The sequence below is a fragment of the Hylobates moloch genome, unplaced genomic scaffold (assembly GCF_009828535.3).
Source record: "Hylobates moloch isolate HMO894 unplaced genomic scaffold, HMol_V3 SCAFFOLD_10, whole genome shotgun sequence".
Classification (NCBI taxonomy): Eukaryota; Metazoa; Chordata; class Mammalia; order Primates; family Hylobatidae; genus Hylobates; species Hylobates moloch.
This window is the reverse complement of record NW_026652285.1, coordinates 73,439,605-73,466,516: the sequence shown is the minus strand read 5'-3', so window position 1 is coordinate 73,466,516 and position 26,912 is coordinate 73,439,605. Positions and strand designations below refer to the sequence as shown.

Here is a 26,912-nt window from a genome sequence, read left to right as displayed (position 1 = left end):
GAGTCAATAAGCAGTAGCCAGTGATTTAATCAATTGTGTTTACATGACGAAGCCTCCATGAAAACCTCAAATGGACTGGGTTCAGGAAAGTTCTGCACTGATGAACATAGGGAGGTACCCACAGGGTGGCAAGCCCTGAGAGGGCATGGATGCTTTGTGTCCCTTCCCACATACCTTGTTCTATCCATCTCTTCCATCTGGCTGTTCATCTGTGTCCTTTGTAATATCCTTTATAATAAATGGGTAAATGTTAGCAAAGGGTTTCCCTGAGTTCTGTGAGTTGTTTTGCAAATTACTGGAACCAGTGGAGGGGTTGTGGGAACCTCAGTTTATAGCTGGTTGTTCAGAAGTATAGGTAACAGATTGTTACTTGCAAGTGGCGTTAGAAATAGAGGCAGTCTTGTAAGACCAAGCCCTCAATCTATAGAATCTGACACCAATTCCGGGTAGACAGTGTCAGAACTGAGTTAAATTAAAGGACAGCAGTTGGAGAATTGGTTTGCGTTTGAGAGAAATATATCCATATCTGCGTTAGAAGTGTTGTGTTGACTGTGTAAAAGAGTAGGAAAGACATATTTTCCCCCTTTGGAAATGTCGTGAAATCACACATGATTAAAAAATAAACCAAGGAGATGGGAGAGTGACAAACACGAGATAATCAGAAAATAAGAAAGCATTGCTTGTCTCAGTCATTTCAGAAGCCCATTTCTTACTCTACAGAAAATAAGTACAAATTCTAGAAATTCTCCATTCAGTGAGGTTTTTCAATACTTACACAAGAGGATTAAAAAAACAAGATAGTGACAAAATTTACACACAACCTATCTTCATTAAAACATATGAGTGTGTACACACACAGATCTAAACAAAAGCACACCAAAGTATAACAGGCTAAACAGAACTTATGCAACAGAGTTGGGACTCGAATTCATAAGTAAAATGTCCTAATACTCTCATGTCAAAAGTGATAAGTGGTATAAGGATTATTACTGTCAGCCAACAACAATCAAATAGCAAATGTGGATTTATTTCTGGGTTCTCTTCTATTCCATTGGTCTTTCTTTATATGCCAGTACCATGTTGTTTTGGTTACTAATAGCCTTGTAGTATATTTTGAAGTCAGGTAGTGTGATGTCTCCAGATTTGTTCTTATTGCTCAGGATTGCTTTGGCTATTCTAGGTCTTTTTTGATTGATGACTTTTAGGATTGTTTTTTCTATCCTGTGAAAAATATCATTGATAGCTGGGTGTGGTGGCTCATGGCTGTGATCCTAGCACTTTGGAAGGCTGAGATTGGAGGACTGCTTGAGGCCAGGAGTTCAAGACTAGCCTGGTCAACATAGCAAGATCCCATCACTATAAAAAATATGTCATTGATATTTTGGTAGCAATTGAGTTGAACCTGTAGATTGCTTCAGGCAGTATTAAACATTTTAACAGTATTAATTCTTCCAATCCATGAACATAGAATATCTTTCCATTCGTTTGCATCTTCAATTTCTTTCATCAATATTTTATAGTTTCATTGTAGATATTTTTCATCTCGTTGGATAAATTCTTAAGTATTTTTTGTAGCTATTATAAATAGGATTATTATTTTTTTTTCAGATAGCTTGGAGTTCATATATAGAAATGCTACTGATTTTTGTATTTTGTTTTATATCCTGCAACTTTACTGAACTAGTTTATTCTAACAGGTTTTCAGTAGAGTCTTCAGGGTTTTCTATATATAACATGTCATATGCAAACAAGGACAATTTAATGTTTTTGCTGCCAATTTGAATGTCTTTTCTTTCTCTTGCCAAATTGCTCTGGCTAGGACTTTTAGTACTATGTTGAATAGAAGTGGTGAGAGTTACCCTTGTCTTATTCTGCATCTTAGAGAAAAAACTTTCAACTTTTCTTCATTTAATATGAATTTAGCTGTGGGTTTACCACATATGGCCTTTATTGTATTGAGTTACATCTCTTTATACCTAATTTGTTGAGGGTTTTTTAAATAATAAAAGGATATTGAATTTTGTCAAATCTTTTTTTTGCATTTATTGAAATATCATTTTTGTTCCTCATTCTTTTAAAGTGATGTACTACATTTCTTGATTTGTGTATGTTGAACCATCCTTGCACCCCTGCGATGAATCCCACATGATCATGGTAAATGGTCTTTTAAAATGTGCTGTTAAGTTTGATTTGTTAGGGTTTTTTGAGGATCTTTGTATCTAAGTTCATCAGGAATGTTGACCTATGTTGTTGTGTCCTTCTCTGGCTTTGGTATTAGGGTAATGCTGACCTTGTAAAATGAATTTGGAAGTAGTCCCTCCCTTTCAATTTTTTTGGGAGAGAGTTAGAAAAGGTTTGATATCAGTTTTACTTTAAATTTTTGGTAGACTTCAGCAGCAAAGCTGTCAGCTCCTGGGCTTTTCTTTGCTGGGAGACTGTATATTATTGATTCAATCCCCTAACTTGTTATTAGTTGGTTTGTCATTTCTATTTCTTCATGATTTAATCTTGGGTAGGGTGTGTGTTTCCAGAAACTTATCTGTTTCTTCTAGGTTATCCAATTTATTGGTGTATCATTGTTCATAATAGTCTAATATGATCCTTTGTATTTCTGTAGTATCAGTTGTAAAGTTTCCTTTCTCATCTCATTTTGAATCTTTGAATCTTCTCTTTTTTCTTAGTCTAAAGGTTTGTCAATTTAGTCTATCTTTTCAAAAAAGCAACTCTTCATTTTGTTCTTCTCTATTGTTTTTCTAGTCTCTATTTATTCTTATTTTATTAATTTCTGGGTTCTCTATTCTGTTCCATTGGTTTATGTGTCTGTTTTCACGTCAGCACCATGCTGTATTGGTTACTATAGCTCTGTAGTATAATTTGAAGTCAGGTAATGTGATTCCTCCAGTTTTGTTATTTTTGCTCAAGATAGCTTTGGCTATTCTGGGTCTTTTGTGATGTCATATAAACGTTAGAATTATTTCTTTACTATTTTTTTGAAGAGCATCATTGGTATTTTCATAGGAATTGCACTGAATCTGTGGATCACTTTGGGTAGAATGGGCATTTTAACAATATTCTTCTAATCCACAAACATGAAATATCTTTCCATTTTTTGTGTCCTCAATTTTTTGCATCAGTGTTTTATAGTTTCATTGTAGAGCTCTTTCACTTATTTAAGTTTATTCCTAGGTATTTTATTTGTAGCTATTGTAAATGGAATTATTTTCTTGATTTCTTTTTCAGATTGTTCATTGTTGGCATATAGAAATGCTACTATTTTTTGTTTGTTCATTTTGTATCCTGAAATTTTATTGAATTTATGTATCAGTTCTAATAGTTTTTTTTTTTTGGTGGAGTCTTTGGGTTTTTCCAAATATAAGATCATATAGTCTGCAAGGAAGGATCATTTGATTTCCTGCCCAATTTGGATGTTCTTTCTTTCTTTTGTCTGATTGCTCTAGCTAGCACTTCCAGTCCTATACTGAATAACAGTGGTGAAAGTGGGCTTCCTTATCATGTTCCAGATCTTAGAGGAAAGGCTTTCAGTTTTTGCCCATTCAGTACGTTACTAGCTGTGGGTCTGTTTTACATGGCTTTTATTGTGTTGAGGTATGTTCCTTCTATACTCAGTTTTATGAGGGTTTTTATTATGAAAGAATGCTGAATTGTATCAAATACATTTTCAGCATTAATGGAAATGATCTTTTTTTTCTTCATTCTGATGATATGATGTATCACATTGATTGATTTGCATATGTTGAACCATCCTTGCATCCTTGAGATAAATCCCACTTGGCCATGATAAATGATCTTTTTAATGTGTTGTTGAATTCTGTTTGCTAGTATTCTGTTGAAGATTTTTGCACCCATATTCATTAGGGATATTGGCCTGTACTTTTCCTTTTTTTGATGTGTTTTTGTCTGGTTTTGATATAGGGGCAATACTGGCCTCATATAATAAGTTTGGAAGTATTCTTTGCTCCTCTATTTTGCAGAATAGCTTGAGTAGAATTTGTATTAGTTCTTCTTTAAATGTTTGGTAAAATTCAATAGTGAAACCATTAGGTCCTGGGCTTTGGTTTGCTGAAAAGATTTTTATTATGACTTTGATCTTATTACTTGCTATTGATCTATTCAAGTTTTGGATTTCCTCATGGTTCAATCTTGGTAAGTTGTGTATGTCTAGAGTTTATCCATTTTCTCTAGGTTTTGCAATTTATTGGCATATAGCTGCTCATAGTAGTCTCTAAGGATCCTTCTAATTTCTGTGGTATCAGTTACAATGTCTCTTTTTTCATCTCTGATTTGTTTGAGTCATCTATTTTTGTCTTGGTCTGGCTAAATGTTTGTCAATTATCTTTTCAAAAAACCAACTTTTCATTTCATCAACCTTTTTTATAAATTTCATTTATTTCTGCTCCGATCTTTATTATGTCTTCTCATAATTTGGGTTTGGTTTGCCCTTGTTTTTCTAGTTCTTTCAGATGCATCATTATGTTGTTTGTTTGATGTTTCTCTACCTTTTTGCTGTAGGAGTTTATTGCTAAAAAATTCCCTCTTAGTACTGCTTTTGCTCAATTCCATCCACTTTGGTATGTTGTGTTTCTATTTTCATTTGATTCATGATATTTCTTAACTTCCTTCTTATTCATTGATCCACTGGTCATTCAGGAGCATATTGTTTAATTTCCACATGTTTGTATAGTTTCCAACATTCCTCTTATTATTGATTTCTAGTTCTATTCCATTGTGGTCAGAGAATATACTTGATATGATTATTTTTTTGAATTTAAGACTTTTTAATGTCCTAAGATATTACCTGTCCTTGAGAATAATCTATGTGCTGAGAAGGAGAATGTGTGTATTGTGTAGCCATTGGATGAAATGTTTTGTAAATATCAAGTCCATTTGGTCTATAGTACAGATTAAGATCAATGTTCCTTTATTGATTTTCTGTCTGAACTATCCAATGCTGAAAGTGGGGTATTGAAATCTCCAGCTGTTTTTGCATTGAGGTCTCTCTCTCTGGCTCTAATAATTTTTTGCTTTGTATATCTGCACGTCCCAGTGCTGGGTGCATATGAATTTATAATTATTATATTCTCTTGCTGAATTAACCCCTTTATGATTATATAATGCTAAATGTAACATCCAATATAATGTTAAATTTCTCGTTCTGCTCACTGTTTTCCTCATTTACTTGTATTGTTTTTCTGTATTTTCTTGAAGTTCATTGAGCTTCCTTAAAAACAGTTCTATTTTGAATTCCTTGTCAGTGAGTTCAAACATCTCTATTTCTTTAGGGTCAGTTAGCAGCATTTTATTTTGTCCCTTTGGTGACGTCATGTTATACTGATTCTTCTTGGGGCTGTGTATCAATATATACACATTTGTAGAAGTAGGTACTTATTCCAGTGTTTGCAGATTGGCTTTGTCTGGAAAAGCTCTTTGACAGCCCATTCAGAGATTTTGGGCAGGCCATTGAGATTGGTTCTAAATCCCAGGGTCACTACAGGGGTGGGGTGTGCCCAAAACCTGGGGCTGCTGAGGCCTGCCTGCTGCTTAGGCCTGTCCAGATCCTATAGACACTGAAGTCAAGCCAGCGGTAGTATAATTGGGAGATCAAGTCTGCCTCACAGGCTTGAAGTCTGGGACTGCAGGGTCCCACCCAGCACTGGGACTCAGTCTGTGGGTACGGCTCTGGAGTCTGGGGCTGTGGGTGCCTGCCAGCCTGCCTGATGCTGGATGTTACTGTGGTGGGTCCAGGGTTGGGGTCCAAGGCAAAGTCCTGTTCTTACACCCTCTCTTTTCCCCAAGTGGATGGTGTCTCTCTCAGTGTTGTGATGGTTGGGGGAGGGCTGGTACAGGTAATGTAAAACTCTCCTTTCTACCATTTTCAATGCATCTTTTATTATTATTGTGCTCCAACAAGTTACTCTGGTCTCTTACCTGGTTTCCTTAGCGCTTGTGAAGGTATTAATATTTTAGTACATGGATAGTTGTTCAAGTTGATGTTTCAGTTGGAGGGGGTATGATTACTGCATAGTACTATTCCACCAACTTGCTCCATCCTTCTTCTTCACAAATATTTTTAAAAACATGTGGTATGCAATAAATAACTGATATCAATACAAAAAGTTTAGAGGAAGTTTTTAGATTTCAGAATATAAACAGTCTGTGGAAAAAAACTAGTCACTGAAAAATGTATTATAATTTTATATTGTAAGGAAATTTCACTGCATGTTATATGTGGTTGCAACTTAAAAGGGCATTTAGTATTCCCAGAATACGTATTTTGTGGTCATACATATGCTAGTTGTGGCTCTAGTACTGGGCGATATCAAAGTTATTGCTGTTTCCTGAATGCAGGCTTTGGAGTTGAAATCTCAGCTCTCTCATTTATTGATGTGTGACTTTGGGTAAGTAATGGAAACTTTTTGAGGTTCAGTGTAAAAGCATATATACATGTCCTATGTTTTCTGTTTGTACTTGCTGGTCTACCCAGGCAAGAATGTGTGTTGAAACAGGAGAAAGAAATCATTGTGCCTAGTCCTGGAGTAAGGAAATATAGTGTAATTCTAGCTTGGCTCTGCCCTAACCAAGTATTTAATTTTGGACTAGTTGCTTGACCTCTTTGGGTGTCAGTTTCTCATCTGTCAAATGAAGAAGTTTTACTACAGGATCCCTAAGGCGCTTTTTTAGCTCCAACATCTTTGCCATTATGATAGGAGCTAAAAACAGAGGGCTCGTTAAGGGAAACTGAAATCACATAACTGGGCTTCAATCTCAGTTCAGTCAGTTAAGCTCTCCAAGGCCAGTGTGATTTCTCGCATTGCTTCTTCCTTCAGCTATCATTTCCTTCTACAATCCCATAGGCCTTTACCCTCACCAAATAACCTCCCCTGAAAGCAAAGTAGACACAGCCTACCCCAAAGTCATCACATTTCCTGATATCTCTGTCACTTTGGGTTCTTAAAGGACAGCAGAGGCTGGTGATCAGATTTTGCCCACACTCTAGATAGTCTAACACTCTGAGGAAGAGGAGAGAGTTCTTTATATACTCCCCAATATTAGTCTCTAAGTAGTTTCAGGGCTCTCAGTCTTACGGATTTTTAGATACTTCTAATATTCTCCCTGGGAGGCTTCAATAGTAATAAACATCTCCAAGAAGGCAGAAATGGTTTTTGTTTTAGATTTTGTTTAAAACTCACCCAGGAGATTTTCAGCCTATAGACCCTGCTGCTAGCCCTAACTGCCAATGTCTCCATGCTCCACTTTAATCTTTCCTGATGAGTGCTGTCACATTGATAACCCCAGATCTGCAGAGAGCTTCCTGTCCCCTTACTTGCTGAACTTTGGCTAGTTCAAGAGCTCTTGACTTCTGCTTTATTACGCCTATTACACATAGGCGTAAATGATGCGATTCAGCTCTAGACACTTCCTATGTGTTTCAAAGCTCAAGGCTTAAATGAAACTGAGGCTGTTTGGATGATTCTGAAAATAGTTCAGTAAATGGGATAATAAGTGTTTCTGTAAACTGGAGCCTCTCTACTGGTCTTACTCCAGAGGCCACATCCACCCGTTCAGAAGGTGTTTTTAGTTGACACTTGATATAAAATACAGCACCAAGGCGGTATCATATTTCCAAAGCATAGTGTTCTCTTATATCTTTTTTTTCTGAACAGTGAATACAAGAGAAATGGGGATTTAAAATGAGTTAGCTAAAATACTGCTTTCAGTAAAAAGTAAAATGCATTGAAAATGCATTGAAGTAAAAATAGAGTAAAAAGTAAAATGCATTGAAAATCACATATTTTTAGGCAAACAATATTCTTTCCAAGAAACAAATTGTCAAGTTCCTTAACATAATCATCTAGTCATCAATTATTAGGAGAGGTATATTGAAGATGGAAAGCATATCTCTTGGTGGAACGATGACAGGGGAAAAACAATCTCTAAAGGAGATTTGGAGCAGTCATCTGCAGTATGGGCAGAAAATGAGAAAATGGATTTAAGTTTTAAAAAAAATCCACAATAATTAACGGGCATATCTAGAAATCTTTTCCAGAAAAATGGAAATTATAAACACTGACTATATTAGCAACAAAGAAAATGTAGTCATGGTGAAATTTTTTTTTTTTTTAAAAAGGAAGTCATGTGATAATGTACAAAAGGGAAAAAGATGTGAATTATAAAATGTTATAAAGAGTTTCAACAGATGAGGTTGTTCAGAGCCTGGAAAAGGCAGATTATGAGGAAGTACAAGACCCTACAATGTCTCCTTTGCTTCGACAGCTGCACCCCTCGTCAGCTAGCCAACAGGCTTGCGTTATTGAGAGCCCACTTTGTGATCTGCACTGTGCTCTGGGTTTTTACATTTGCTGGAAGAGCTTACGGCCCAGAAACCCCCAAATGAAGATTCACAATTTTCTCCAAATTGTGCCTTTCTATCAAGTTGTGTTTGTCTCTTCCTTTCCTAGGAAATTCTAGATGAGTCTTGTAATGCATGCGTGCACACTTGCATACAAAATGTGAGCTATTTCAATCCTCAGGCTGGAAGTCATGTTCTGCTACTTCAATACTAAATACTCCCCTGTCACTTCGTTGTGAGGCCAAGAAAAAAGGTTTAATAGCCATTTTTTTCATGCCTTGTGCTGCTGGGGCTGAGATAAAATGAGGGTAAATCAGATTCTCTGCTGAGTAAATCCTCTTATCCAAACAGGCTCTCTCCCTTGACTCAGTGTATGAGTTTATTCAGAAGGCCCGAGGCAATAGTTAGCCAGGGTTTCCAGGTGGTCAGAACATACCCTGCAGATTTCTTTCAAGCATAGGCTGCCACTTTGGGCTAAACGGGGACACAGTAAATCCCCCATGCTCTAACCTTTCCTGAAGATCTGGGACAGCAATGGCCTTGGCCTTTTGCGGTTTATCCCATGTGGCTGTGTCTCAATATGATGCTGATCTTTTCTGACAGCAAAGCACAAAAGGAGAAATAGGAAATGACAGGTTGAACATACAGCAGAGTCTTTCCCCTCAAGCATTTCTTGTGCACCCCTGCAATTGTGAATGGGGTCATTAGTGCCCATCTGCAGACACCCAGCAGTGTAGGGTGCTTGGTTCTTCCATGGTTAATGTGCTTGAGGGAGCACAGAAAACCAAGGACAGACAAGTCCATATTGAGCTACACTTTTGAGATTTGATATTAGTTAGTGTCTCATAGATCACCCAAGGGGAGTCACGACTTCATTATACTCCATAGAGAACAGGAAATGGTTTTAAGAAGGAATAAACAACTGTGCAGTTCTGTGAAACACTTAATCCGGCACAGGGGTGCAAAATCAAACTCCAGAAAGAGAGTCGTGACTTGGGAGTTTGGAAGGCTCCAAATGTTAGTTTCTGATGAGAATGTTCCTTTTTCAGTTTTCATGGAATCTGAGAACTGGCAGGTGCTTAGAGATCATTTGGCCTAACCCTTTCTTTTAGGTACAGATGAGGAAACTGAACCCACAGAGGGAACATGGCTTATCAGAGGTCACACAGTTACTGGGGGCAGAGCTGTGACATGAGATCTGCCTCTCTAGTCTTATCAAACCCGGGAAAACATGACTGCATTGTGAGGAGAGTGGAGGATGCATACTCAGAAGCAGGAGTGTGTGTTGAGGTAGGCACTTGGGAGTTGCAACAGGTCATACCTCACCAGGATGGGACAGGAGAAGTGAATGCAGCTCCTTGTTCCCAGGAAACTGTTCCCACAAAACTTCCCTGAGCATTATTAGAAAAGTTCTTCTGTTTTCTATCTTGCTGCTGCTTATGTATTTTTAGGTCTTGAGGGAAAATTAAGCACCATTAGCAGGGTAGCAAGGCCACACTGCTCTTTGCCATTGACCTATCAGCTGCAATCATCCCTGGTTCCTACCAATGCCCCTCATTTGTGAGGAAAATAAGTGGAACCAAATGGGTGGCTGTCTAATCATGTACAGAACTAGGTGGAACCTTCAGCAAATCATCTAACCTACTTGAGTCTCAACAGTCTCAACTCAAAATGAAAGAAACTGGACCACACACTTTCTCTATGTTCTTTGGCTGTTCTGAGGATAAATTAGGCCATATCTGCACAATATAAGTATATTAAAACATGTTATTCTTGTGACCATCATTTATGTAATACATTTGGGGGGTTTGTCAGTATTATCAAAGGAATGAAAAAGCTGAATCAGGATTTCACAATCGAGAACTAGAGTAGAACTGTAGGTGCTTAATGCACTGTCCACTGACCATATCACCTTGACTTCCATGGGAGCAGTTGTACTACATTTCAATTTGTGTCACTTGGGTAAAATGAATTAATGGAAGAGATAAGATCAAAAGCTGTAGCCTGGAGAAGAGCTTTTGCTGAAAATCTTAAAATGAAAGAAGACCTATCACTTTTACTCTGCAAGAAGAGAAAATTCTTTGTAAAGTTTTGGTGATGTGTGTTTTTATTAGAATTGCCATTTTCAAGTCTTATTAAAAGTTTGGTCATTTTGTAATTATTGCCAAAAGAAATAGACTATATAATTTGTTTTAGAAGTATGTCTTTGGTTTAAAAATAATATACATTCATGTAGAATTTGGAAAGAAATATATAAAAGTATAAATGAAGAAAAAAAACTAACATTACCATTCAGAATGTTTCAATTACCATTGAAAATGTTTTCTTTCTTTCTCTTCCTTTTATAATTATAAATTTGGGATTATACTTGCAACATCCACAACGTATCTTCTTAGGATCTGTTAAATATTCAGGCCCACAGACTATATTTGGTGCTGGTCCACTTGGAAGAAACCACAGCTTGCCGGCAGGGTAGCATTACCGATTTATATTTAGCACATGTCCTTGCAGTGGTCCAGCAGAGCAATACAGCTCAGGTGCATGGAGGCTACATACAGTTCAGAGGATGCAGGAATTACCCTGGCTGAAAAGCCACATGCCCTGTAGGAGTCAATATATGGTGTAACAACTCCATAGGCATAGTTTCTGGGGACCCACAATAGATACGCCAAGTTACCAGAGTCACTGTTATTGGAAGTCATAGCAGAAGCACTCTCTCAGGTCATAACAGTTATCTGAGAACAGATGCAATTCACCAGTAAGGGCTCAATTTTACCTAGTGACATAATTGATACATACTATCTTTTTCTAGGTAAACAGGCAGAAAATTGTGAGGTCAGATTCTCTTACAGAAGAGAAAAAGATCTTACCCACAATACTGCATACAATTTTTTGGCTTTAAAAAATCCTAATATTAAATTACAAACATGTTCCATCATTACTTTAAGGTGTTTCAAAAACATGGCTGGCATATAATGTATTAAACCAGTCTGGTATTGTGTATTTAGCTAGTTCCTAGTTTCTCATTATTAAAACTATTACTGACATGAACATCCCTATATACAAATCTTTGTATTTTTATAAATCTGGAAAATGTAATTAATGACTGTGTCTGAAGTTTATTAAGCTCTTAATACATCTTTAACAAACTGCTCTTCAGAAAGAAAATATTAGTTTATGCTTTGACTAGAATTACATGAAAGTCTCTACATTTCGTCAACATAGACTAAGTTCCTTGAAAACATTTGCCAATTTTATATGAGAAAAATGCTATATCCTTTAAAAATTGATTTTTCGTTGGTTACTGATGAGCTTAGAAATATTTATCTGCACATAGTCTATTGATTGCTGGTTGTTAGTTGTCTATTCTTGTCCTCTCTCATTTTGATTTTGGGAAGCTCAACTTTTTAAGTATTAAGGGTACTTACATTTGAGTCTCCTCTGCGGCAAACTTTTTTGCAGTCTTTACTTCTGATAGAAATTTTTATTCTTAGGTAGGCAAATCTACCAGTTTGTTTTTATATGTTTGCATCAATATGGCTAAGTGAGATTATTGTTACTATTCAGGATGCTTTTGTGGGTATTTATGTGGACTCGCTTTCTAAGTGCTTGACATGCATAATGCATGGAAAAGCTTTTCATTTATGAAAAGACCTTGAAACATTTTATATCATTTGAGATTTCTTGTTCCTCAAATGTTTGAGGAAAATTATTCCACAGCTATGTGTCCTGAGTACTATTTTTTAAGATAAATTTTGTCATGTTTAAAATTTTATTCTGTTGGCATTCATATATTCAGCTTTGCTACATCTTTTAAAAAATTTGATATAAGGCATCGCTAGTAAATATCTTCATAGTTATCAATTCTATTGAGATGTAAGCATTTATTGGCACAGAATTGTACATACAACTTAAATAAGTCTTAAGTTTATATTTTTATTTATTTTTGCTTTTAAGTATATGTTTTCTTAACTGTATTTGTATGTCTGACTTTCTATTATAGACTAGCCAGGCAGATGTACACTTATTAATTCTATTTTCTGACTTTAACTTTCTGCTCACAATTTTTATTAATCCATTTCCTTCCCTTTTTTACATTTTTTTACATGTAAAACAATCTCTATAATTATAAAAAGTAGCTAAAGGAGAACCTAGGCAATGATAAATGAAATTTCCTGGGACTGGGAAGAAGAGAGGAAATATGTTAGTAATTCAGTGGATCACTCAGGGATGCCTGTCTGAATACACAGGAAAACGATATGCTTATGAGACAGGAAGAAACCAGGACCCAATTCTAGACTGAGCCCACGGCCTCCAGGTAGAGCCACCATGAAACCATACCAGACAGAACCCAGTCTGGCCTCCTAGTTTTATGTGGAGTGTGTCACATTGTGAGGTACATGGAAAGGTGTCCTGTATGCTTTCTCTTATTCTGTAGGCTGGTAAGAGGCATACAGAGATTAGCCTTCCTCTGGGGAATGGGCATATCTCCCTTCACTGTAGAACTGGAGAGAAGAGGTCTTAATGAGGGTTCTCAGTGGAATTTCATTCCTTTCAGAAGTAGGAAGTTGGTCTGTGACTCCAAAGAGGGCAAAGAGCAGTTCCAGCCAGGTTTTTTGTTTCCCTATTCCTGAACACTTCGTAAATGCCAGGCACTGTGCTAAGTCATTTCTAAGCCCCACAGCAATGCATGAGGTAAGCATTCAGTTGTCCTTATTTTGTATGGGAGGGAACAGCGAGGTGAGTTGCCCAAAGCCAGGATGTGAATCCAGGTGTGCTGAGCAGCAAAGCTTGTGTTTCTTAGCCTCTCTGATACATCATGTTGTGGCTCATCAATGCCGATCTTAGTCCTTACAGCACAGTCTTATCATTTAAGGGAGAGCTTTGTAGAGCCTGGGATCAATAAGCCAAATGAATTTATTACGCCTGTATTATTTATCTTCAAAATTCTATTCCATTTCTCATCTGAAAGCAAGCAAAACATTGGCACAGAAAAATAATATTTGAACTGAGTATCTGAGCAATTGCTGTATTCCTCAGCATGCCAGTCAGTATTTTTATTACTGCCGAATAGAGGGCAGGTAGGGGAGGAGGGAGAGTCGGGGGGGTCAACTGTTAGAAGAGAAGGAGGGGAATGGGAACTAAGATCACATCCCGACCAATCGGACCTTATGGCATATTTAGGCAGAAACACTTAATTTAAAATTCCCCCAATATCATTTTTAAAATTAAAATGTCTAAGTGTTAAATCACTTGACCAGGTAACACAGATCTGCAAACTACGCTGTCAAGCAATCTCCCTAGAGGACTGTGTGGCCAATTTTTTGCCTCATGAAAGGGAACATGAAATAAATGAAGGTAAAGTTGCAACTTAATTTAATGTGATATAATGTGAACAGAGCCAGAGCCATCAAGAATGAATCACCGCAAACTTCAGGTTAAGCAATTTGTCTCATCTCTGGCCTCTCTGGAAGCTCAATGAGAACAGCAGGAGATATCGACCTGAGGGATTCTATTCTACTCTAATCTCAGCCGTTATATCAGTGCCAGCACTTACATTCAGAATCTCTTTTGAATACTTGCAACTCATAGCATGTTTTTTCAAGAGGACAATAGCTGTTCTTAACACATTAGCCAATCACACCTGTTGATTTGTAACATTCTCACATGCTTTTTAAAAAAACATCTTTTTAAAATTCAGATACCGAAAAACAAAAGCCACCCATACAAGACAAGATCTATTTTAATGAGTTTTTCTGCAGAGCTCCATTCACTCTGTTTTGGCTGAAATAAGATGCCACTGATAAAACTGCTGGTGAATGCTCAGGAAGAGAAGAAAGAGGAGAAAAAGCAGACAGGAAATATTCTTGGGTATCTGACAATAAAGAGGAAAGTCTATTTCTGTACTTACAATAGCAGTTGGGGTGGCAGCCAGCACACAATAGAGCACCAAAGGGGTGATGAAGCTTTCTTCCTCTGTCCCTGGGTAAGGCTTCATTAAGTCTCCGTCCTGACAGAAGAATCCTTGGATATGCACCTGAAAAGTGTCAGTGCATTCGAAGTAGTAGGCAAGCAGCACTGTCCCAGCCATGATGACAAGCTGAAAATACAGCATGGCCACACAGAGACATTAGCAGGGCTTCGGAGCAGCCCTTGCCCCTCAGAGCACACTCCCTCCATCACCCCAGCAGCGGCTCTCCTGATATTGGTATTGGCGAGTGTGTGCGTGCCTGGCGCAGCGTGCTCTGGGAGTGTGTGCTTGCTTGTCTGCCTTGTAACATCTGTTCTATAAACCTTCCAGCAAATAATGAGCAGCTCCCATCTGAAAGGCAGATCCCAGCCAGGCTTGTAGAGAGCTTCAGCCCCTGCTGCCACCCTTTCAGAGTCTCAGAGTATGCATGGGAACCAAGGCACTATAGCCGTTTAGGACAGAGGTGAAAAGTCAAAAGGCAGTGGCAAAAGAGTTGTCAAGACGTAGATGTGAGAACTGTTCATGAGCAATTTCATACAATATTACAGGTAGACTTACCTTATGAAATATGAAAGGTAGGTAAACCATGAGTAAACGAAGAAATGGACAAATGAAGAAATTAACAGGAAAGCTAAATCCTAGATGGGTTAAGGGAAACTTCGACACCCTAAGTTATTGGCAGGTATTCTACATCAGTCATAACTTTCATCTTTTTCCAAAATGGTTTCTGCCAGTGAGTCAAGGACTTTGCTGACGATCACGTCTTATTATAGAAATATAGCCTTCGTAAGATTTAGACATAAAAAAAGACACAGTTATCCTTTTGTTTTGACTCAGATGTCCTAGATATTCACCGAAGTTTAGATATAGTTTTTAGCAGGTATGTGGAATTGAGGGGATATGGAAATGTAACATTTTTTTCCATTCATATTTGGAAATCACCAATGCCAAGATAAGATGGTGATAAAGGTAGACAGAAAATACATCTGAGGTCATGAAATTACAGAAACTTAAGCTGGGAGATATCTTAGAGTTCTTCTTATCTGACACCTTTATTTTGTAGATGAGGAAAGTGGAACTGACCACTGCCTGATTATCCAAAAATTAAACTAAACATGTGCTTAGATTGAGCATTAACAAAACAAGGAAACTAAAATGAAGAAAATATATTTTTTAAATGTTGATATGTTTAAAGGTATCAAAGTTATGCAAAAAAAATTCAGAACTTGGTAGGATATCTTTAGATATCTATGGCTTAAAGTTGTTTGTATTTTGAAGTACATATAAGGCAGTAAAGGGAAATCATAATCTTTTCAGGGCTTAAGAAGACTAATGTTCTTATTTCAGCCCCAGAGTGACTAATCCAAGGCCACACAGCTGGTTAGTGTGAAAGTCAGGACTAGAAACCCACATTTCCTGATCTGTAGGAAAAAAGGAAAAGCTGAGCTGTATCAGGATCTAAAACAGCATCTTATACGAAAAGGTGGAGAGCGATGGGAGAGGCAAAGTAGCTAAACTCCAGCACAGAGAGGTAATTTTTGGTATACTCATCCATTTTCCTATCCATTGCTTTAGCCACAACATTGAAGCACAGCCTTTACCTTAGCCACAACATTGAAGCACAGCCTTTACCCTCTGCCCCACTCTAAACCATTCTCTGGAACCAGCACAGCCTCTACTTCTGGGATAGTAATTCTGCAACTCTTCCTTACAATAGCAGATAGCATCATTTTCTTTTTTCTTTTGCATCAAAGATTTTATTTTATTTTATTTATATAGTTTATTATACTTTAAGTTCTAGGGTACATGTGCACAACGTGCAGGTTTGTTACATATGTATACATGTGCCATGTTGGTGTGTTGCACCCATTAATTCGTCATTTACATTAGGTATATCTTCTAATGCTATTCCTCCCCCCTCCCCCCACCCACAACAGGCCCAGGTGTGTGATGTTCCCCTTCCTATGTCCAGTTGTTCTCATTGTTCAATTCCCACCTATGAGTGAGAACATACGGTGTTTGGTTTTTTTGTCCTTGTGATAGTTTGCTGAGAATGATGGTTTCCAGCTTCATCCATGTCCCTACAAAGGACATGAACTCATCATTTTTTATGGCTGCATAGAGACTCTGTCTCAAAAACAAAACAAAACCAGACAGACGTTTGTACTTGAGACACATTATAACAGAGATACCAAAGAGGAAAGGCATCAAAAGAGGAGAAACTGGAAGGACAGGGAAGATTCTTAGTTCAAATGATCCACCCACCTCGGCCTTCCAAAGTGCTAGGATTATACAGGTATGAGCCACCGCACCCAGCTTCAAGTACAAATTTCTGACCATCTTATCTAAAGGTGTTTACCCTCTAGCTACATCCATTGCCACCTTTCGTTTTATTCCAATTAGGCCACAAACCATCTCTTCATTCACTAGCCCTTATACATGACTTGTTTCTGGCTATTTATGGATTACATTCTTCAGTATCTAGAATTTTCTGCTCCCAGAGATGTGGATCTCGGATCACAACTTTGGACTGTCCAGTAATCTCTGGACACTTCCATGTGTTTTTCCATGCCTGGGGTTGTTTATTGGGGCCACGTGTAAATCACCAACCTTTATGCCAGCCTTCTCTGCTGTTTGAAGTAATTGGTTTATTTATTTTCCTTATAGCAACAGAGAAAAGACTTGGATATATATGTTTCCTGTAAGATTGAGAGAGATACTCCAAAGCTACCCCTGCTAATAGGTGCTCCTGATTGCAGCTAGTTTATAAAATAAAAGCTATGAAGTTTCTGTTTCCTTTATGCTTGACTTGTTAAGTGAGTTGACCTGATGGAAAGGAACCTAGCCAGTTGACTTGATGTTTTGAAGATGAAATAACACCAGGTTTCCAACAGTTTTAAGGCTCTGTCTCTGGAGTTCCGTCTGTCCCCCTGCACAGGGCTGATCTGGGATTTTTGTGTGTCTCATGTGTCTCATCCATGTGGCTGGAAATACTTTTCTCTCTCGGCTTCATCAGCTCTTGGGAGATACCTGCTTGGGAATAGGCAAGATCTACGGGGGCTTCTGGATAAAAAAAAATAAAAACCAAAATGACATCTAGCTTCCTCTTTTGTGGGAAGAGGATTGTATTATATGGGTATCTTTGTGCTACCACTTCCTTTTTCTAAAAAAAGTGAAAACGATGTAAATAAAAGCAAAAACTTATATATAAGAAAAGAACTCAAGACAAACACAAGGAATGGAAACTCTTAAAACAGAACTATCTTAACACCAAATACACTGAAATCAATGAATATCTAACAAAGAAAGCATTACATGCCTAAATTTGAGATCTATAGAACAAATCTTGAATAGTTGCCTAGTTGATTTAATCCTGGAAGCAGCATTCAGAGAGAACTGAATAAATTAAAAGTTTATAAAAATTTGCAGGACATAAAGGACAGAGAACCTTGAAGACCCAAAGGGTGGTAGTGGTAGGTGGGAGCTTCCGCAGCTTATGTGACAGAACTGACCGCCCCCCTCGCCCCGAGCATGAATTAGCTTGCCTTGGCTCTTCGCCTGAGCAGCCACAAACTCTTCCCTGTCATTTTCTTTTTCTTTTTTTCTTGGAGACAGGGTCTCATTCTGTCTTCCAGGCTGGAGTGCAGTGGCGGGATCTCGGCTCACTGCAACCTCCACTTCCCTGGTAGCTGGGATTACAGGTGCATGCCATCATGCCTGGCTAATTTTTTGTATTTTTAGTAGAGACAAGGTTTCATCATGTTGACCAGGCTGGTCTCAAACTCTTGACCTCGAGTGATCCACCCATCTCAGCCTTCCAGAGTGTTGGGCTTACAGGCGTGACCCACCTTGCCCAGCCTTCCCTGTCATTTTCAAGCAATCCTCAAACTCCCTGGGAAATAAGTCCCCCAAGAATGCTATTTAGAGATGCACAGAAGCAGAAATAGAAAACTCAGATTTTGATTTCTAGTTGATTTTCTATTGAACATTCTTCTGTGACCTTTCTTTTCTTTTTTTTTTTTTTTTTTTTTTTTTTTTTGAGACAGTGTCTTGCACTGTTGCCCAGGCTGGAAGGCAATGGCACGATCTCAGCTCACTGCAACCTCCGCCTCCTGGTTTCACAAAATTCTCCTGCCTCAGCCTCCCAAGTAGCTGGGATTACAGGTACACACCACCACACCTGGCTAATTTTTTGTATTTTTAGTAGAGACAGGGTTTCACTATTTTGGCCAGGCTGGTCTCGAACTTCTGACCTCGTGATCCGCCTGCCTCGGCCTCCCAAAGTGCTGGGATTACAGGCTTGAGCCACCGCGCCTGGCCTCCTGTGACCATATTTTTAAAGGAAACTGATGCACATACTGCAGGAACAGAAACAACATGCATTGATTCTGTCTCCATGAGCAGAGAGATCCATCTCACTGCACTGATGAAACCACACAATTAGCCATCAGCATAATCCTTTCTTCCTCCCTGTCCTGAGACATGATTTATCACTGTCTATGTTTGTGTCACTGGTGCCAGCTGGCACAATTGTCATCTCTGTTGCCTTCCTCAGCTCCATTTAGGAATGCATGGAGGGAGGCCATGATGTTGGTGTCACATGAGCAGATGGTGAGGCCGTGCTGGGTGCAAGTACTGGTGGAAGGGTTGAAGATGTCAGTGTGAAAGAAGCAATTATGGCTGTGGGAGTATAACAAGGTGTAAGGAGCTCGTGTACCAGGGACTTTCCTCAGCTGTTGCTTTCCAAGAATGACAATCCAATGTAGTAGTAAAAAATGCATTAAGTGCTGATCATTCCACGAGGCTTCAGAAGGCAGAAACCAGCAATATCGGAAATTCAGCTTCCTGTGGTTGAAAGCAGTGTGTTTCTACCAAGGCCCTTTGCTGGTTAAAGAAAAGTAAAAATGTCAAGAAGAGCAATAATTGTGAAGGTCACAAAGCTGAGAGAAGAGGATGAGAACCTTTTCCAACAGGCTGTTAAGTCTGGAGGAACTGTGGACCAATAATTTATATGTCCTGATACAAGCTGGGGAAACAGGGAATCAGATAATGATGGTGTGACTCATGTAAGCCTGTGTGTCCAGGGCAGTAGGACAGAGGCAAGAGTTTGGAATGAGAGTATACATGAAGCATCTTGTCTCAAGTGTAAAGGGCATATTTCAAACTGGGGAATCCTAGTGCTAGGTGACCAACTATCCAGTTTGTTGAGGGCTGAGGGGCTTCCTGGGGCACAGGACTTTCAGGGCTAAAACTAGGATGGCCCTGAGCAATTTGGGGTGACTAAACACAAACAATGAACCAAGCACAGACAAACCAGAGACAATATATCCCTCCCCAAAGAAGTTTCTCATTCTGGTTCGGCCATGAGCTATCAAAGCCAGTCAATCAGCAACTCTTCTTGTGAGCTGCCTCTGAACTCAGTCTCACTCTTAAGTGCTGTGAAGGTGAGGAATTCAGACATGCTCTCCAACCCCAAGTAGTCTGTAATCTACCCGGGGCGTGCCCACCAACACAGAGAAAAACGGAGGTTGTCTGCTGATCCCAAGTGGGAGTCATGCGTGGCTGCAGGTGCCTGGTGAACTGGTTGGGAGGGGAATTGATGGAAGGAGAACAATGGAAGAGGGGATATTGCATGAGGGAGAAGAGGACGCATGTGGAGGGAGAGGGCTGTGTGGTGTCTGCTTAGGGTATTGGTTTTGGCCCAGCGCCATCAATATATATGTTCAATTCCATAGAGCAAGGGGATAAAGGAAATATTGGGCAGAGGGAGTATGACATCAGAGCTTAGGTGGTAAGAACTGACATGGTTGTGACATGAAAGCAATGTCTTAGCCAGAACACCAGGGAATAGCACACTTTAAGGATTTGGATGTTTTTTGGTATTGGGAAAAAGCATCCCAGTCACAAATGTCAATGGTTGCACACAAGGGCTGGGGTGGGAAACCCTCAAGTAGCATTGACAGAACTGGAAACCAATGTAGTAGGCTAGAGGGGAAGCACATAAATTGATAGCCCCCGTGAGATCTCACTGGGGAGCCTTAGAAATAAGTTTGACCCCCTGAGAGGGGATGGAGGTCCCCCATATACAACAGACGCAAGAGCCAAGGAGGTGGAGGAAGGAGAGAGAACAAAGAAGAGAGGGAGGAAGAAAAGGAGAAGGAGGCAGAGATGGTAATGTTATATTGTGCATGTCCCAGGAACTGTTTTAAACACCTTACATAAATTAACTCTTCATCTGCCTAACCATCGTGGGTGGTAAGTACATTATTATTTCCATTTTACATTTGAGGAAACAGGCACAGACAGATTGCATGAGGTCACACAGCTCACAGGGGTAAACCTTGGATGATTACTATAAATATCTCTCTCCACTCAAATTTGTGTGGCCTAGGGGAAAGTCAGGTTCCAAATGTAAGTCAGCAGAATATTAAGAACTAAACTATGTTAAATACTTGGACACTTTAAATGTTTCCAAGTGTCAGTTTTCTCATCTGTATGAAGGTTAATAACCATCTCACAAAAATGCAACGAGATGTGTTCATGTATTCCTATTTTGTTCCAAAAATCAACTTTCATCAAATAAAGTAAGCTAGCATCAGCAAGAAGTTGGAATGGAAGCAGGAAGGAAATAAATATGGTGATATAAAATAGAGGCAGGAATTACATGCTTCATTCTAAATTGTCTAACAGTCAATGCAATAAGGAAATGGTGGTCAATATCTATAAGATCAAAAGCAAACCAATGGTTAAAGGATAAGCAGAACACTTCTGATATAGTGACCAGACAGGAGTTCTTCCTCTGGGTTCTTGTAAACAACGTAATAGGATAAACAATGATTCAGTGGTGAGTATGATGGTGCTGTTCTTTTTTTAAAATTTTTTTTAAATTATACTTTAAGTTCTGAGATACATATGCAGAACGTCCAGGTTTGTTACATAAGTATACACGTGCCATGGTAGTTTGCTGCACCCATCAACCTGTCAAGTACATTAGGTATTTCTCCTAATGCTATCCCTCCCCCAGCTCCCTACCCACTGACAGGCCCTGGCGTGAGATGTTCCACTCCCTGTGTCCAGGTGTTCTCATTGTTCAACTCCCACTTATGAGTGAGAATATGCATTGTTTGGTTTTCTGTTCTTATGTTAGTTTGCTGAGAATTATGGTTTCCTGCTTCATCTATGTCCTTGCAAAGGACATGAACTCATCCCTTTTTATGGCTGCATAGTATTTCATGGTGTATATGTGCCACATTTTCCTTATCCAGTCTATCATTGATGGGCATTTGGGTTGGTTCCAAGTCTTTGCTATTGTGAACAGTGCTGCAATAAACCTATGTGGGCGTGTGTCTGTATAGTAGAATGATTTATAATCCTTTGGGTATATACCCAGTAATAGGATTGCTGGCTCAAATGGTATTTCTGGTTCTAGATCCTTGAGGAATCACCACACTGTCTTCCACAATGGTTGAACTAATTTACACTCCCACCAACAGTGTAAAAGCATTCTTATTTCTCCACATCTTCTCCAGTATCTATTGTTTCCTGATGGTGCTGTTCTTAATATGAGACCTCTTATCAACTTAATGTAGGTTTCATATAAGCAAAACTCACAAAAACAAGACTCTCAAATAGAATGGAAGAGGTAGGCATTATGATTCAGCTGCAGATGAACTTGAGAGAGACAGCATAATGAAAGGTTAAAAGTACAGGACAGACTGCCTAGGTTGGAAACCAGCTGTGCTGCCTACTAGGTGTGTGGTCTACATTTTTGTGCCTCCATTTGAAAAATTGGGTTAATATTACTATAGTACTTAATGCTTCAGATTATCATGAAGATTAAATGAGGACTGTGTAACAAGTACTTAGAGCAGTGTCTGACTCATAACAAAAATCGTTTCCTAGAAGAGTAGATAGACTGTGTATCTTTCAAGTCTCATTCCTTGGTACAGTTTTCCTCAGTTTAGTTTTTAAGAACTAATGGGCAGCAGTGAATTAGAGACTATTTTTCTAGCAAGTCTCCAGTTAGTTAAATACAAACCTATATCTTTTTTTTTTTTTAACTTTTAAGTTCAGGGGTACATGTGCAGGATGTACAGGTCTGTTGCATAGGTAAATGTGTGTCATGGGGGTTTGTTGTACAGATTATTTCATCATGTAGGTATAAAGTCTAGTATCCATTCATTATTTTTCCTGATCCTCTACCCTCCGGTAGGTTCTGGTGTGCATTGTTCCCGTCTATGTGTCAATGTGTTATCATTTAGCTCCCACTTATAAGTCAGAACATGCAGTATTTTGTTTTCTGTGTCTGCGTTAGTTTGCTAAGGATAATGGCCTCCAGCTCTATCCATGTTCCGGCAAAGGACATGATCTCATTCTTTTTTATGGATGCATATTATTCCATGGTGAATATGTTCCACAGTTTATTTATCCAGTCTATCATTGTTGAGCATTTAGGTTGATTCCATGACAGACCTATATCTTTTAATTAAAGCAATTAAACTGTGGTTAAGAAGGACATCCTCTTGTGAAAACTGCGGGACTTCAAATGTACCAGTGTGTATATGAGAATTCATCCCCTTTTCTTTAAGGACTAAAGAGGTGCCCACAGGCAAGGATATGTAGATGAAATGCGATTATCCAGTCATTCAACTAATATTGAGTGTCTACTATACACAGACAACAAGAATACTTAGTTAAAAAAAGTGAGCAACAAAAATGTTAAAATAGCCGTGGTCTTTGGACTCATGGGGTTTTCTGTCAGGGAAGACAGATATTATACAGGTAAGCCCAAAAAAATAATAATAGTGACTCTTACTGATTGCTCATGTAATCAGCTATGTAACTTTAAATATATTCTTACATGATACTTACACTACTCTGTGAGGTATAATGAGTTACCTCAATCTGAACCTCTGGAGCCATTTAACTGTTCTTTTTACACTTAAAACCTGCAATTAACACAATGACATGATGTATATAAAAAGCTTAGTACAATGCCTGGCACTTGATAAGTACTCAGCTCTTTTTCTTGCTTTTAAATTTCTATTTGCTCTTCCTTTTCAGTGCTTTTTTACTTTGGGGTGATAGTACGGGTTGACTGAGGTCTCCTCTTCCTCCATTCTTCTTTCTTGACTATCTGAAAACACTGTTCCTTTAATTTTCCCTTTTTCTCAGCCTGGTCTATAAATGGTGGTACCCACCCAGGATCTATGTTTAACCCCTTTGTCATTTTCTTTCTATGTTCTCTTCTAGGGAGATCTCATCTCTTTTTGTGGCTTCCATTCTTATATTGATTCCATTGACTCTCCTATCATCATTTGTAGCTCTGGGTTTTCTCCTGACCACCAACTTGGTGTGTTCCATAGGTACTCCAAATGCCACAAGTCTAAACTGGAACTCTTATTTCTCCTCCCCCCAAGCTGCAGCTTCTCTTGAGTTCCCTATCCTGGTAAATCCAACCACCATTCTCTCAGTTACACAGGCTAGAAATCTCAGTGTCATCTTAGACTCCTCCTTCCCCTAGCTTTCTCTTCACGTCATACCTGGTCAGTTGCCAAAGTCTTACTGCAGGGTCTCCTTACATTTGTCTCATTTGTGCAAACTGCCACTGCCACCTTCAGGCTTCCACATTCTCTCACCTACACTATTGAAATCTTGTCCGACCTGCTTTTGCTGCCTTTGGGATCTCAACGTCTCCATGACATCATTTACCCTGCTGCTAAGAGTTACCATCCTAAGGCATAGCTATGATTATATCTCTGTACTCTCCAAAATCTTCAGTGATTACTTTGTATGGACTGAATTTTTGTGTTCTCCCCAAATTCATATTTCAAAGCCTAAATCCCCAATGTGATGGTATTTGGAGGTGGGGTCCCAGTCTCATGTATAGGATTAGTGTTCTTAGGAGACATGAGAGAGCTGATCTCTCTCTCTCTTGGCCTCAGTGAGGTTATAGCAAGGAGGCAGTATGAAACTAAACTGAATCTTGGGACCCCAAAATCACTAAGCCAAAGGGAAAAGTCAAGCTGGGAACTGCTTAGAGAAAACCTGTCTCTCATTCCATTTCTTAAAAAAGATTAAAAAGCTACATGCCTCCCTCACAAGGAAATTGCCTTGTGGACAAAGGACAGACAGAACTCAAAGTCATCCCTCTGCTGACTGAGATAAATGCATATCTGATTGCTTCCTTTGGAAAGGCTAATCAAAAACTCAAAAGAATGCAACCATTTGTCTCTTATCTACCTGTGACCTGGAAGCCCCTTCCCTGCTTCAAGTTGTCCCGCCTTTCTGGACTGAACCAATGTACATCTTACATATATTGATTGATGTCTCATGTCTTCTAAAATGTTATAAAACCAAGCCGTGTCCTGACCATCTAGGGCACATGTCATCAGGACCTCCTCAGGCTATATCATAGGCATGTCTCTTTAACCTTGGATAAACTTCCTAAATTCAGACCTGTCTCAGATATATGGGGTTCACAGCAGCTACCTGCAAACCAGCAAGAGGGCCCTCACTAGACAGTGAATCTGCTGGCTCTTTGATCTTGGCTTCCCAGTTTTCAAAACAGTGAGCTATATGGTCGTTTATGTTTCCTAGTCTATTATCATTTGCTATTGCAGCCCAGATTAAGACACAGCTATTCTAGGTAAATCCAGCAATTTTCTCTTAGCTAGTGGAGAATACATAGGTCTACCTCTCTTCCTGGGCTGCCTTCACCTTCTTACTTGGCCACTCCTTAAAGAATAAATGCAAATAGTACATTCTTGTCTTCATTTAGTACTTCCTTCCTCCAGTGTCTCAGTGGTTGTTTATAGGTGGATGATATGGAGAAATGTAGAGTATATAATAATATTACTAAGTAGATTTACAACTACATCAAGAAAGGGATAAATATTGGGTATAACTTAAACTAAATTGGGCTACAAAATTTTCTCTTTGATCTTTTGCTGCTAGGGATTTTTTAATTCAATGACATGGATGAATACATAGAAGAACGTTAAATGTATAGTGATATAAAACTGGCAGGCATAGCTAATATCAGAAAGCAAGATTAAAAATTCAAAATGATTCTGACATTTGGGATAAATATAAAATCCTACAGCAAGTTTCTGATAGTCAATAATTGCAAAGATCAGTAGAGCAAAAGGCATAGAACTCGAGCCTGAGAGGCTCAAGAGCTCTGTTCTTTCCCAGGGCTGCCTCAAAGAAGGGAAGGGGCAGAGCTGAATACACATGGTATGCATGAGAAAGTGACAGTGCTGAGAGGACGAGCCAAGAGAATTCTGTGAACAGAAGGTCATGGATGACTTGTGCATTTTACTTATTTATTCATTTGTTTAAGGGAGGGGCAGGGGATAGATGCAATCCATCAAGGATCTCTATGGTCTAAAATTTTACAGTTCCGCTATATCTTTTGTTAAACTAAACTGATTTTGGTGCTAACTTGAGGTCTCTCTGGTAAAGCAATAGAAGTCAGCAAATTCCTGCTACACACCAACCATGTGCCAAGCCCCTCAGAGGGATGAGAGAAATATAAAGATGAAGTTCTTAGCTTTTCAAGGATATGAGGATGTGACCATATTATCAGTGTTATAGCACAATTGGTTATACCTTAACAGATGGATAGATGAGTGGCTGAGAAAGATGGAAGGATGGACAGACACCACAATGACATCAAGAAGTGAATATTCACTGAGAGACAGAGAAGTATTGTGGCAGCAGTGACATTTGAGCTAGTTGTTATGGTGTAATGGAAATGTATGGCCTTTGGAATTTTAAGACCCAGATGCAGTACTAGATGGACCATTAACTACTTGTGCAGCTTTAGGCATTGTACAAAAATGAGTACTGAACTGGCTTTGGGAAGACTGGTTTAACTTTCTGCCTAACGTGTGGCTTTTAGGCTTTCCCTTGTTCTAACAGTCATTTTGAGTCTTAAACCTAGACAGAAGAGTAAAGAAAACTTTTATAATTAATTCTGTTGGCCTGTTCATGCTATAATAATATCCACATTAAAACCCTAATGTGTGATGTTGTAAGTCCAAAGTAAAGATAACTTACTTAAGGATTTAAAAATAGATTAATCCACTTAAGAATAGGATTTTAGCCCAACAAAAGAAGTTTGCCTAGTCATGGATGGGCTACAGTGGGATTAAGTTGCATGGGGTTTTGTGATATATTTGATGCTGTACTTTTCATTATTTGAGGATGGGAGCATGTAATGTGTTTTCTATCACTAGAATATTCTAGTACAGAATACTAGTTGTTGAATTATAAAGAAGAACCCAGAAGTGGATGGACATTGGTTAGATGAACACTAAAGCTCCCGAAATTGCTCAGAAGTCTTCACAGCATAATGTGATGGCTCACTCCTATGCTCCTATACAGTTCCTGTGCACACCTGCCAGGAACTGTGCCCTTCTGGCATGAGGTGACTATCCCAATCTCTCCAAACCAAGCTGTGAGGCCCTAAGGGAAAGGATCCTTCAAATCTGTAACCCCAGTTTAGCACAGGCACATAATAATAAAATATTGGTTGAATAAGTGGCTGAGAGTCTATAGTTTGTGATA

At 38.8% G+C, this 26,912-nt stretch overlaps 1 protein-coding gene across 1 annotated transcript in view; it reads right to left on the bottom strand.

Annotated features, from left to right (window-relative positions):
• Positions 1-26,912, bottom strand: part of PLPPR1 (phospholipid phosphatase related 1) — a 287,024-nt gene that overhangs the window by 38,670 nt on the left and 221,442 nt on the right. Inside the window, exon 3 of the mRNA XM_032164690.2 lies at positions 14,280-14,468. Coding sequence (XP_032020581.1) covers positions 14,280-14,468 — 189 coding nt within the window. The remainder of the gene's footprint in view (positions 1-14,279; positions 14,469-26,912) is intronic.